The following is a 12,889-nucleotide window of genomic DNA, read 5'->3' as shown; positions in this document are numbered from 1 at the left end:
GTGTGTGTGTGTGTGTGTGTGTGTGTGTGTGTAACTAGTTAATCAGTTAAAAATAAAGTTAAAAAATTTAAAAGTAATTTTGTCTTTAACGAAATTGAAAAATAATGTTTTAATATATTAAAATTAAATGATTTTATTATTAATTTTATAAAATTAATTTATCTTTAATTAATTTTTAATTAAATTTCATTATACAATATGTACAATACTAAATGAAATATTATAGTATATGTAACTAAATAGTTTATGTACTAAAGTATAAAATAATAGAAAAAATAATGTAACAAATAAAGAAATAATATAAAAAATAAATTACAATGTATGTAGATATGTGTAATAATGTAAATTCGGTTTTTTTTATTAAATAAATTTTATGTGGAGTTTAATAAATTCGTCTAAATTAGTTATATAAAAGCCATAACAATAATTTTGAAGAAACTTACGTCCCGTAATAGTAGTTCTAAGATATAGGACCAAAAGTCTAAAGATTCTAAAAAAGCAATTAAAGATATGATTTTTGGCGAATTCATGAAAGATACACTTAGTCATCTACGATCTTAATCCTTGTATACATTCATATTAGTATTACAAATTATTAATTTTTTTATATATAATTATATATTATTATATTTTAGATATATCATTGTAAATAAATATAAAATACATAATAAGTCATCTAAATAAGTAAAAGATCACAAATTTTTTCAGGCGTTAGGCAATGTTATAAAAAATGTTAAAGACTAGAATGGAAGAGAAAGGAGAGGAAAATTAGTGAAAAGTAAAGAAAAATAAAAATATTTTTAATTTTAATTTTTTGTAAACTAATAGTTTAGTCCTTAATAGTTTTTTTTCCTGTAAACAGTTTGTTTTTTAATGTTATTCTTTGTTATTGAAATATTCAATAGAATGTGTGTTATTCTTATATAACATATTAATAAATTCTTTCATTAACAACTGAGTAACTAAAGCCTCAATGATCTATTCCATCGAGTACAATGTTATCGTCAGATTGTCAGTAGAAATTAAGGAGCTGCGCCGTGATTGAATATAATAATTGTCGCTAATCAGCAGCAATTATTGTATTCGATGATTGTAAAAATCCTAATTGATTTATATATTATATATATGCAAAAATTGAATCAGATCACTAGCAGATTTCCTAGTGATTATCCCTAGTGAAAATCAGATCTTAATGTGAAATCCTGATACGGACCTGAATAAGCTCTATGATAAGGATCTGATCTTTTGGCCCTGTCAGGTTACTATCGGAAAGTGCATTAAATTTGAGGCTTCCAGGATTCCTTATTCGGACCCGACTGTACGTTAGGGATAACTCGATAGGGATCTTTATTGCACCCCGATTCAATTTCTGCTCGGGTTATTGATTAATGCAAAACATAATTTAAAATAAAAATATAACACAGTAAAATATATTATAGGTTTTAAATGATATTAATGTAACACAATCGTTAAATTAAGTAAGATATTTTTTACTTTATTAATTTAATTCACAAAGGAACTTAACTATTTTCAAATCAAGTTCCAATTAAACAACTTTTATACATGTAGAAAATTTTAGATTTAATAATTTGTGATTCTCGAATATTTGACAAATCTTGATCCTCTTTTATAAATATTGCGATGTCTCTCTTTCAGTTACTATCACCGCAGTTATGGATCAAGTCCCGGCGAGCTCCGGAGCCAGAGGGCTTCGTGGAACACTCGTCCAAGATAGAGCAAACCGCCGAGAAGCCTTTCTTCGTACTCTGGCGACACGGCGATGTCGAGGCCATGTACATGGACCCAGCCGAGAGCGCGTCATCCGCGAACTTAAAACGTGGCCTAGCTAGTCTCTTCCAATACCGAACGCTTGACGACGAAGTGCGTCAACGAGACGCTTCCGGCTTCTGCGACGTGACCTATCTCATGTCCGGAGATAATGTTATTGAGAAACGAAAGACTGCCTGCACGCATGGCACACTACCACCATCGAAGCAACATCCGAATCCAATGTTTGCCGTTAGACTCAAGAGTAATCGTCATTCCAAGTACGTGCTAACGCAGTCGCTGTTGCCAGAGCGCGTGAACGATTATGAAGGACACAAAATGACCTTGGCGTCTAAGCCTGACGTTGGTACGAGTGTCGTATCTGAAAGAACGTTGGAGCAGACAGTCGAGGCCATCAGTGCAACAGCAATTCAGGCGAATTCCGCGAAGCAGGCGGTGATGCTGCTTAAGCCTGAATATAAAGAGGCGGACATCGAGCTCCAACCGATGCTCGCCACATGTCCTGATACCGGATGTCCCACGGTAAATCTTTCTGCCTGTTCTATTTTACGTCTATTTCAGTATTTTCATTGTTCTCGAACGACGGGGACAGATAACAAACTAATGAACTTGTAGAGACCGCTCTGATGCATAAAGTTGCCAAGGCTGGGCCTGTATTTGAAATACTGTTATTTGAAAAACAATATTTATAAGACAATTATATATTGTATTTCAGCGGAGCACATAAAAATTTTTTTGTATATTATATTTTATGGAAACATATAAAAGTATTTTGTATTTCAAATATTAATGTTGATCAATCAAACTTCTTATTTGAATTCGAAAATCTAAGTAAACTTTTAATCTTTCGATTTTAAGTACAAAATACCTTCATGTGCTCCGCTAAAATACAAAATAGACTTGTATTGCAAATAATATGTATTTTACATTCAAATATTTCAAATACATTTCCCCTGAAAGTTGCAAAGTAGATAAATAGAAAACAACGCAGGAGATCTTGCATCGTTGTCTGCTATTTGTATTAAACATAAGATTTCAAATTTTATTATTGTTGAGATTAAAATAATTAGAAACATTGAACGTTCTTTTTTAAATGTTTTCTAAAGTTTTAATACAAATTAAAAATAATTGACGGGTTACATAACATTCGCGCGCTTATCATATATCAGTTTATATTAATTCTTAGAGAGATATTATATGTTACATGATAAATAATTTCAAGAATGGAATGTTTTTTTAGGAATGTCCTCTAAAGTTTGAATATAAATTAAAAATAATTGACAGGTTACATAACATTCATACTTAATATATTAGTTTTTACATTGATTCTGAGACATGAATGTTAATGACTCTAGATAAAAATTTGACACCATGAAAACTGCAGTGCGTTCAGTTTTTTAAATAAACATATTAATATTATAATATATACATAAATAATATATAATATAAATAATATTTTAATATAGTACTTATATATTTCGTATTAAAACCTTGAGTCTACATCTCATTGCAGATTAATCAGGCGATCGAAGAATATTACAAGACACTTACCGCTTCCGAGCTGGGTACAGCGAAATCCGCGTCGGCTTTCCTCAAGCTTTTACCTCTAGTCAGGAACGCCTCGCCCGAGGAGCTGCACAAGATCTTAAAGACGCCGCGCAATCAACGGATAAAGATGCAGCTGCTGGATATATTCGGCGCCGCTTCTACATTGCCCGCTCATCAAGCTGCCATGAAGATACTCCGGCAGGATGAGACCGGCGACGAGACCGAGAGGTATCTATGGGCACTGTCTCTCTCGCCGACGCCCCATGTCGATGTTGCCAGAGATATTCTACGACGCTCCGAGGAGACGATGCAAAACGACAAAGTGTCCGAGACTTATGCACTCGCGGCGGGCGCGATGGCGCGGCATCACGGGTCCGCCGCGGTGATAGAGAAGGCGCGAGTCAGCCTGGAACTAGGCTTGGAGACCTGCACTGGCGAGGAGTGCAAGCTTAAGTTCTTGCGAGCTCTGCGAAACCTGAGGTGTCCAGCGGCGATACCCACGTTGCTGGTATACGCATTAAGCGACAGCAAAACCATCAGCACCGCCGCCTGGCGCGCTTTGAAGGCCCTCCCACGTGAAGCTGCGACCGATGAGTTGAAGGGCGCGGCACATAGGGTTTTCTATCAGATCGGAGGGCCGCGAAGGGACAGCAGCGTGCGAACGATCGCGTTGGACGTTATCCTAGAGAACGAGCCTTCCGAAGAGGTTCTACGCGACTTCGTGAAATATTTGAGCAGCAAAGACCCAGCCTACGAAGTCCGCAAGTACCTGAGTCAACGTATGGAGTTACTCGCCGAGAGGGACGCGCGATTCGCCGAACACCTGAGAAATATATACGTCCGTGGCAACGTAACGCTCAACAATTATCACATGCAAGCGCAGCGGGGTCTTAGCACCGCTTTCGCGAGGCACTTCCTGCGCTCACCCGACAGTAATGGTTCATTGGTTACCGTTCAGGAAGTAAATTCCGGTCTTCTGAAGCGCGGCATCGTCGACGTCGTACTGGAGAGCAATGAGCAACGGCAAGCGATGTTCTCGCTGGGACTATTCGCTGGCGGTCTTAGCAGTTTCGTATCGAATCAGGATGAAGTCGACGACGCCGAGGTGGCCACTGCCGGAATGGAGATCGATATTCTTGACGTCGGGATACGACCGTTCGTCTTTTTCACCGGGCAGGGCGAACTGATGGGCCACGTATGGTCGGGCACTGCGGACACAAGGACCCCCGCCTTTCAAGCTCTCGCTTCACTGTACAGTCATAGCGAATATGTGCCATTGGGGTCCGGTTTCGTCGCCGAACTCGACGTTCAAGGTGCCGTGAGCTTCGAGCTGGCCGGTGAGATCCAGCTTAGTCTGTGGTCGAGAAATGCACGTTCCCTGGTGGAGATGAACGCCGGCGTGACGGTCCACGGCGGTACCAGGGTGCACACGAGCTTTGTGCAGAGCAAGGCGGAATTCACGATGGCGATGGAGCCGAAGCTCCAACTATCCACCACCGTGGATTTCAGTGGACCTTCGGCGTTGTGCATGAGACTGAGCCAACCGATTACCGCGGTGAAGTATCAGGTCTACAAAATCGAAAGGATACCCGGCAGCCGGCATAGACTGAGAAAAACGCGCCGGATGAAAGTTCACTCACCTGGCAGATCCTACATGCTCAATCAAAAAAACAATGAAATGTGTACGAAGTTCACGAATTTAAGTTAACGCATACCGAAGACTACTCAGTGATTTTTTTATCGATTACGAAAGAATTGCGAAACTGTTGTTTTTATTATTGTGATTTTTTTTAAGAGTGAAATCTATGATAATATGGCAGCGTCTATTTTCAAATCGATGGATATTGCTATATTTCAACCTTTATATGACAATGCATAACTCAAATTTATTTTAGATTAATATTGTTTTAGCATTTTAGTCAAAGAAGATAAGGTTCGAAATTTAAATCTTAAAATTTTCTTTATATTCTTGCTTAATTATTCTAAAAATTAATTGCAATTCCAATTGGCTGGTTTTGTATATAAAAACTCTAAAACACAGTTAAAAAGTTTTTCACAAAAATAAGTCTCCAAAAAATTAAATTCTCAGGAAATACAAATCTTTATCTACAAACCGTTTATTTTGTAAATATAATAATTTTTCTCCGGACATATAATAGATATAAAATAGAGTTTAGACTCTCTGGTGGAAGAATTTTATCAGAAATTTTAGCAGAATGGCTGCAAATTTGCTGAAATTTTGCTGAGATTTTGCAAAAAGTTTTTTTTTTTCAACAAAAAGTCATTTTCTGCTAAATTGATGAAATTTGTCTAAAAAAATTATTAAAATTGTTTCAAAAAATTTTCTGAAAAATTTGTTGAAATTTGTTTTCTCTTAATGATACGCTGAAATTGCCACAAGCAGTACTCTTGAATTTTATTCTTCATAATTAAAATATCATACAAAATAGAACATAAAGCCCAGCATTATGAAATTTTTCTTCTGTTTTCTTGTGTTTTAATGAAATCATTCTTTATGAAAAAATCAACGAGTTTCCAAAATTAGATTACAAAATGAAGAAATGTATTATTTTTAATATAATTTTGTTTAGAAAAATTGTAAAAATTAATTCAGAGACCATTTGTGTTTGCTATATAAAAAAACATGTAATTTAATTTTCAAATTCAATTAAATTTCACATGAGCTGAAAATTGTTTCAAAACGTGGAACAACTTCAGCAAAATTTTTAGCGAAATTTTATCGAATTTTTCAGCAAAATTTTTCCATCAAGTTAATATCTTTTTTTATAACATATTAATAATGATATGTTGAAGAAGGAAATGTTATTTAAAATTGAATGTAATAATTTTTCACTTTTTATTTACAGAATGCTCTATATTCTTTACAAATGTTAAACATTAAGTTCATTAAAAAAAATTTAGATTATGGCCAAATTGTTCGATTTCTTGGTAGCATTTAGGGTTGCATGAGATCAAAACAAGACGATATTTGTAAAAATATTGTATTGGTATTGAAAAATTTTGAAAATTTTAATCTTGTCTCGGTCTTGATCAATATTCATAGCAAAAATCTCTTGTCTTGTTTCATCTCCAATCGAACAAACCTCTAATGTTTTGTTGCAATAGTGCTTTGATCAACAAGCTCTCTCGCGCAAGTTCTCTCTCTGTAAAAAAAGTAGTACCTGTACACAGAACGCGGCAATTCTTGTCGCGCGGCGGAAGTTGGCGTGATTAACGTCGCTTGCTTAGAAGTAATAGATATATAATTTTCACTGCGAGACAAAAGTGATAATTATACAGAATAGGTCGCGCAGCTTAAAAATCAATAAAATTAACAATTATGTAACAGCTTTTTTCTCTTATTTACAAATATATACATAATTTTTTTTTAGAAACCAATAATATTAAGACAAGACCAAGAATCTGGACATCTTGTTTTGATATTGTCTTAATAATTTATTAGTAATCTTGAATTTGGACGAATTGGAGGCAAGATAAGACAATACTAAGATTAGTCTTGATATCTCGTACAACCCTAGTAGTATTACATTGTGAACAGTTTTATTCCGACAAAACTCAAACAGAAAACAGGAAATATATCTAACGTTCGTATTTAGAACGTACTTTTATTGATAAATACGCGATTTTATTTTTAAAATTCTATAGTATATACAACTATATACAGGGAATTAGTTAAATATGTTGCCATACAGAGCGATTCTTTGATTTATTTCAAGTAAAAAAGTCCATATAAACGTGTGTCCTAAACGGCCTAATTTCCGAAATAAAAAAATTAAATTTAAATTTAAATGTGTAGTAATAATCTGTTTATTTGAAAGAAATACAGCTTGAACTAGTCAAAAACTAGTCAAAAATTGAAAAACAGAAATAAGCTTCAGTTTTTCTGATAAAATAAAATAATTAAATGAATTGTTGGAAAATGTCCACCTTGCGCCATGATACATCCATCGAGCCTTCTTCTCAAAGATTGACGTACACGCTCAAAGATACCAGGTGTGTTACGTATTGCCTCGCATGAAGCAACTATTCGATTCCTCAAATCATTCTCATTCTCAATTGGAATGATATAAACCAATGATTTCAGATGCCCCCAAAGAAAATAATCCAAAGGATTTAAGTCTGGTGGTCTAGGAGGCTTTGACTTTGTCACTTTGTTTACGGTTGTGCGAATAGTAACTCATGTGAAGCAAGGCATATTTATGCAGAAAGATCTCCAACGCAATTTACCGTTTCGTCAAACATTTGCGAACATTCACTTGTATTTCGGAAACTAAATCGTTTTGGACACGTTTATATGAACCCTTTTATTTGAAATAAACCAAAGAATCGCTCTGTTAAATATGGCAACATACTTTACTAACATCCTGTATACTTAATATGTTAACATCGTTATAAGCGCGTTCTGAATAAACTTTTATATTTCCCATTTTCTGTTTGAGTCTTACCAGAATAAAATGTTCACGATGTGACGCTACTTGTAGAGAACGACGCTATAATGCAGATTTTTTAAAACTTGATTTCTGTGGAAAATCTTTCAGTTGATGTTTAATTTGTCTCGTTTTATATTGTACTTCAATTTCACTTTTGATATTATACGCAATAATGATACAATGCATTCTTCTCTTCTTCGAAAATCGAATAATCGTTACGCGTCTGGATTCAAATGTATTTATTATTATTCTGTATTTTGTACACTGATTTTTACACAACATCACGTTAATTCTGTTAATAAAAAAGCGAAAGAAACATACTCTTCATCCTGCAGAGTTCACGTCTAATTACAAATAATTCCATTACTTCTACTAAAAGTGATACAAGAAATTAACTTTCCACTGACAATTGGGGTCTTTAAAAAAGTATCGATATTTTGATCGTGAATTTTTGTAGATAAATCTGTAAAAAATAAGTAAAATATAATCCGACCTCTCTGATGGTAACAAATCGTTGACTTTTATATAGTCTAGAATAAAATAAAGATTAAAATGCAATTTCTCAAATACTCTTATTGCTGGCCAAAATTTATATTGCTGACGGAGGCTAAAGTTTCCCAGAAAAAGAAAAAACTATTTTCAATTTTACAGAAAATTATTAACTAATCAAATAATATCAAACAATAAAAAAAAAAAAGAATATTCCTAACATGATAAATAAAAAGTGATTTTTATCATTTTTATTTCACGATCCATTAAAAAAAACCAGCCTTTTGAAGTTGTGATGATTTTAATCATACTTTTTTATTTTTTTAAAGCCCTTTTCAATTGCGCTCTTTTCAGTTGCGCCTTTTTGACGATTTTTTTAAATAAAGTTAGTTCATTTTTGACGATTGGTAAAGTAACGCTTATCGAATTCATGATAAAAAAATATTACATTTTTTGAGTTTGTATTACTTTTGAAGCAAGGGATTTATCAATTAGCGACAACCACACTCAGAGACGACCATGTCCTCGTAGCCGTATTCGTAGGTCAAAGTGCCTCTGGCGTCCAGGTAGAGCAGACTCGTAGGTGCCAGTCTGGTGGGCACGCAGCAGGCTCTACCGATAAACTTGTTGCCACGAAGATCTTCGCTGGCCTGGAGTGCGCCGTGCATCAACGTCTGCACTATCGCGTGCTTGGTCGGGCTGAGATGATCGCCCAATGGAAAGAAACACTTGCCGGTGCATTGATAAGCTTCGTATCCTGGCGGCGCGACCACCCATTCGTCGTAGGCGATCAGGGCGAAGTCCACGTACATGGGACGCCGGCGGCAACTATTCCGACGTCGTCTTCGTGGCGGTTCGTCGTCCCAACGATCCTGATCCTCTTGGTCCTCAGTGGATCGCCGATGACGCCGGACGCCTCTGACCTTGCTGTAATTCAGCAGAAGAATCGGACCGTCGCCATAAGGATGATAGGTCAGCCTGCCGTGAACGTAAAGCTTGACTGTATCGCCGTTCCTGCCGGCAACAATGGACGTGACATCAAAAGCCCGCCACGCGTCGTCCTTCCTGAGCTTCCGGATCTCCTCACTTCCGTTCTTCATCGTAGACAGATCGTTCAATGATCGCACTCTAACTATCGCGCCAGCTATCCCGAGCAATTCTGCAGCCTCCAGCGCCTCGTCGACGCCGGTGGACGGGATCGAGAATTCCAAAATTCTACCGCCGTCGCTGAGCAGACTGGAAATGTGCACCGGTTGAATCGCGCGGACGACGTCGGCGTCCGGACGCCGATGGTACAACTGCAGCATGTACTTGGACAGGGTGCCGCGATGTTTTCTGCGCGCGGCGTCGCGTGAGAGTCTCGCGTTAGTCCTATCAAAGGGAGGTCGACGTGACGTCGATAGTGACGATGACGACGATGACGGAATTGACAGGTCGAAGTGAATTAAAGCCTTTGCGCGCATGCTGGAGTTCCATCGACTGACCGATCCGATCTTCCATAAACAGCAGACAAAGAACGTACCCGCCGCCAACAGCAGCCAAACTCCTGGAGTTCGCATGGCAGATCCTCGATGTGTCTTACACGAAGGTAGAAAGGTCGCAGATTTTATCAGGGAAATTCCCATAATATAATATTTTTCTGGAACTCGAAATTGTAAAATTCACGCAAAAGTATTATTAAGCATCAAGATCTACTTTGCACGTTGGCTCCTTCGCTTATTTGTGTGGTACATTTTTTTTTTTTAGTCAATTTTCACTTATTATTATATAACATTTTATATTTCTGATATTGCACCTTAAATGGTTGATCCCGATATATTTTTCTCTCGTCAGACTTGAATAAAATCTATAAAAATCGCGCTTATAAAGATCAGAATCTATTTTGCTACACTCGTTCATTCACCTCGTAACTTTTGTCTTTTATCATTCTCTTTTAATAAAGTACAAGTCGTATCGTGTCTTTTTCTTCAATTATTCTTCAATTAATTTTCAATCCGTGCGTAATTCCCGAAGGATGAACGACGCCGATGCCGGTCTACTTCGAACTGCGAACGTCATATCCTTCGAAGATGAGAGCTCTGGTTGAAGGACCGCGCTCTCTCCAAATAGCCGCCAATCGAGGCGTCCATAGTTACCACCTGGAATGTTCTTATCAACCGCAGACCACCACTCGACTGAGCGACCCTACATGCCTACCAATGCCTATGGCCCACCCAAATAAAAGTTTTATAACGAAATATTATTTCTTCGAGAAGAAAAACTAATATAACTAACCTAAATCTGCACTTATTTATGAATTTCTTTATGCTGAAATTATGACTAAAATATTACACGAATCGCGTTTTAATGGTTCCTCTGGACCCCTTTATGGTCCTTCCGGGTCAAAATGACCCAAGCATCGTCTTTCACGCTAAATTCTAAAACCTTTCTGCCTTCGGAAGGGCGCTTACCTGCCATCTACTGAAGGTTTAAAGTTTTAAAATGTGTCGATAGAGATGCTTAGCTTTTTAATCGGACTGTTAGTATGTGTCTAGCAGCTATTCGCGCAAAAAGCGTTTTTTTCTCGGGTCAAAATGTCAGTAAGTGTGACCAACGTGTTATTTTAAAGTTAAAAAATTTATGATTTATATTTTTGCATTAAATTATAAAAATAAGCAGGATGTCGATTGTACCTATTAAATGGATAAAAGAAACGATCAGGGAAGAATGTCCGTCGTGTTTACGATCTATGTGTGATAAACACACTCTCTAAATCTGAATTAGTGGATAATCTACTAAAATGGCGTACTTGGTACTGAATTATCAGCTGTGACCGCGTACTCGTGAGCAGCGGCACAACTTCGCTGCGTTCTCTACTATTCTTTTCCCGCGAACGGGTGTCCTTACTGAATGGCTCGATAATCAAGCAAACTTGTCGCTAAATATTCGCACTTTTTACAAGTTCAAGTTGGCCCGAGAGAGCGTGCCTCTCTTTCGTTAAATGTCGCTTATTTTATCAGACTTACTTGCAATTGCAGTTTGCGATGGGGTGGTTCGCTACTGGCGGCGACATATCGGAGAACGAAAGAAATAGGCTGTAATAATAACACAGAATTTAGAAAGAATTTAGAAGAAAATGAATAACAAGTGTATTTTAAGATGTCCATTTGTACAGGTAGTTTTAATAACTCGTGAATAGTTTGTCAGACTCTGCGACGACCGAAATTAGAGTCGAATTTATCCGAGTTAATCCGGTAGCCGTATCGGACAAAGACAAGGTCTGAGCTCAGAAAGAAAGAAGAACACGTGAGAAAGATGAACCTCCTGCAAAGGGACGCACAACTTCTGTACTGTTGTTGAGTACTAAAAAAATCTATCATGTAGACAGTGGGATGTATAGGCTAGTACTTAATGGTTCAGGGCGGCGTAGCCGCCACAAACAAAAAGGAAATAACATTTTCTACCCGCTTGAACTAAGGATGAGCAAACGAAAATTCCAACGAGGCATTCGTGAGCAAACGATATTTCTTTACGACAAACCATAAGTATAAGGAATTTAGTAAATAAGGCGTAAACAAGTTATACAAGACAAAGAATTTATGTAAGGCACTGAAGAAGACCATTATTAAAAGGTCGAATCGTTTGCAATTTAATTGTTTTATTACACACAATCATTTTCTTTTTACGTCTAATGCACATTCTAAAAAAGTATACATACATGTATAGGTATTCCTGGACGCCTCAGACTTAAGTTGTAATCTCAAAATCCTCTTTCCGCAGTCAAACCTCTTTTTAAACCTGTTGGCTCTTTTATTCCGCACAAGACTGGAGTAATTAAATACTTCCATTCAATGCAAAGAAAAAATTAAGTACTTCCATTCAATGCAAAGAAAAAAAACACATATGTGAGGCGCAAGTGGAGTAAAACTCGGAACCACAAATTCGGAATCGATCGCACAAAGCGTAAAATTAGTCGACGTCCCAGAGGCTTGTTTAAATGGATATAGTAAGCAACTGGCATCTATCGGTAGCAAAAGGATACTACGTTATCTTAGTGTCCGGTAAAAGGCAGTGTTCGGTACTGAGCGTACTTCTCCAGTAAAATACTTATCACATACACAGAGAAGATTATATTACTGATATTATAAAAGGCCTTTTCTATCTAAAAGCTTTGCCTATTGCTGCTGTCGTTTTTTATAAAATTTAAATTCGATAATATTTAACAAACATTTATATAGTTTGTTTTATTTAATAATAACTTTTTAATAAACAATGAGCAGTCCTAACATATTTTAAAATATAACTTAAAACTCTAAAATTCTTTGAAAAAATATGTATATGTAATTAAATTAATTATATCAAAATTGCAATTTATTACAGCAAAACAAGTTTTAGTTAAAATTACAAAAAAATTTTTTTTATCCTTTTTCAGGGCATTTCTCGTACTTTTCATTCATGTTGTAGTTCAAGCACACCGATCAAAAAAAAAAAAGAAAAAAAATTAGTATTCGTGTGGCTTTAATAATACAATAAAATAATTATGCTTAAAAAACTCCATTTATTACTATTAATATAATTAATAATAATAGTAGTTATAGTTTAGTTAGTCTATATAAAAAATATATATAAAATAT

General features: G+C 36.2%; 2 protein-coding genes across 3 annotated transcripts in view; one reads left to right on the top strand and one right to left on the bottom strand.

The window, feature by feature from the left end:
- LOC108756930 (microsomal triglyceride transfer protein large subunit) overlaps nucleotides 1–5,207 on the top strand; it is an 11,315-nt gene extending 6,108 nt beyond the window's left edge. For both annotated transcript variants that reach the window (XM_018501129.1, XM_018501130.1), the window contains exons 5-6: nucleotides 1,657–2,310; nucleotides 3,302–5,207. In XM_018501129.1, the coding sequence (XP_018356631.1) occupies nucleotides 1,657–2,310; nucleotides 3,302–5,044 (2,397 nt within the window). In that variant the 3' untranslated portion in view covers nucleotides 5,045–5,207. The remainder of the gene's footprint in view (nucleotides 1–1,656; nucleotides 2,311–3,301) is intronic.
- A 3,502-nt stretch (nucleotides 5,208–8,709) lies between these two features.
- LOC108756875 (nodal homolog 3-B-like) lies at nucleotides 8,710–10,130 on the bottom strand. Its single transcript, XM_018501016.1, has one exon. It carries the CDS (start codon nucleotides 9,899–9,901, stop codon nucleotides 8,768–8,770), a length of 1,134 nt encoding a protein of 377 aa, XP_018356518.1. The 5' UTR covers nucleotides 9,902–10,130; the 3' UTR covers nucleotides 8,710–8,767.
- Between the last annotated feature and the right edge of the window lie 2,759 nt (nucleotides 10,131–12,889).

Source organism: Trachymyrmex septentrionalis, unplaced genomic scaffold (assembly GCF_001594115.1).
Source record: "Trachymyrmex septentrionalis isolate Tsep2-gDNA-1 unplaced genomic scaffold, Tsep1.0 scaffold13, whole genome shotgun sequence".
Taxonomy (NCBI): Eukaryota; Metazoa; Arthropoda; class Insecta; order Hymenoptera; family Formicidae; genus Trachymyrmex; species Trachymyrmex septentrionalis.
Note: the sequence above shows the minus strand (reverse complement) of the source record. Positions and strands in the feature narration are given on the sequence as shown.

Excerpts from the sequence above, each read along its gene's own strand:
- LOC108756875 (XM_018501016.1), bottom strand. The coding sequence starts at position 9,901 with ATGGGAATTTCCCTGATAAAATCTGCGACCTTTCTACCTTCGTGTAAG.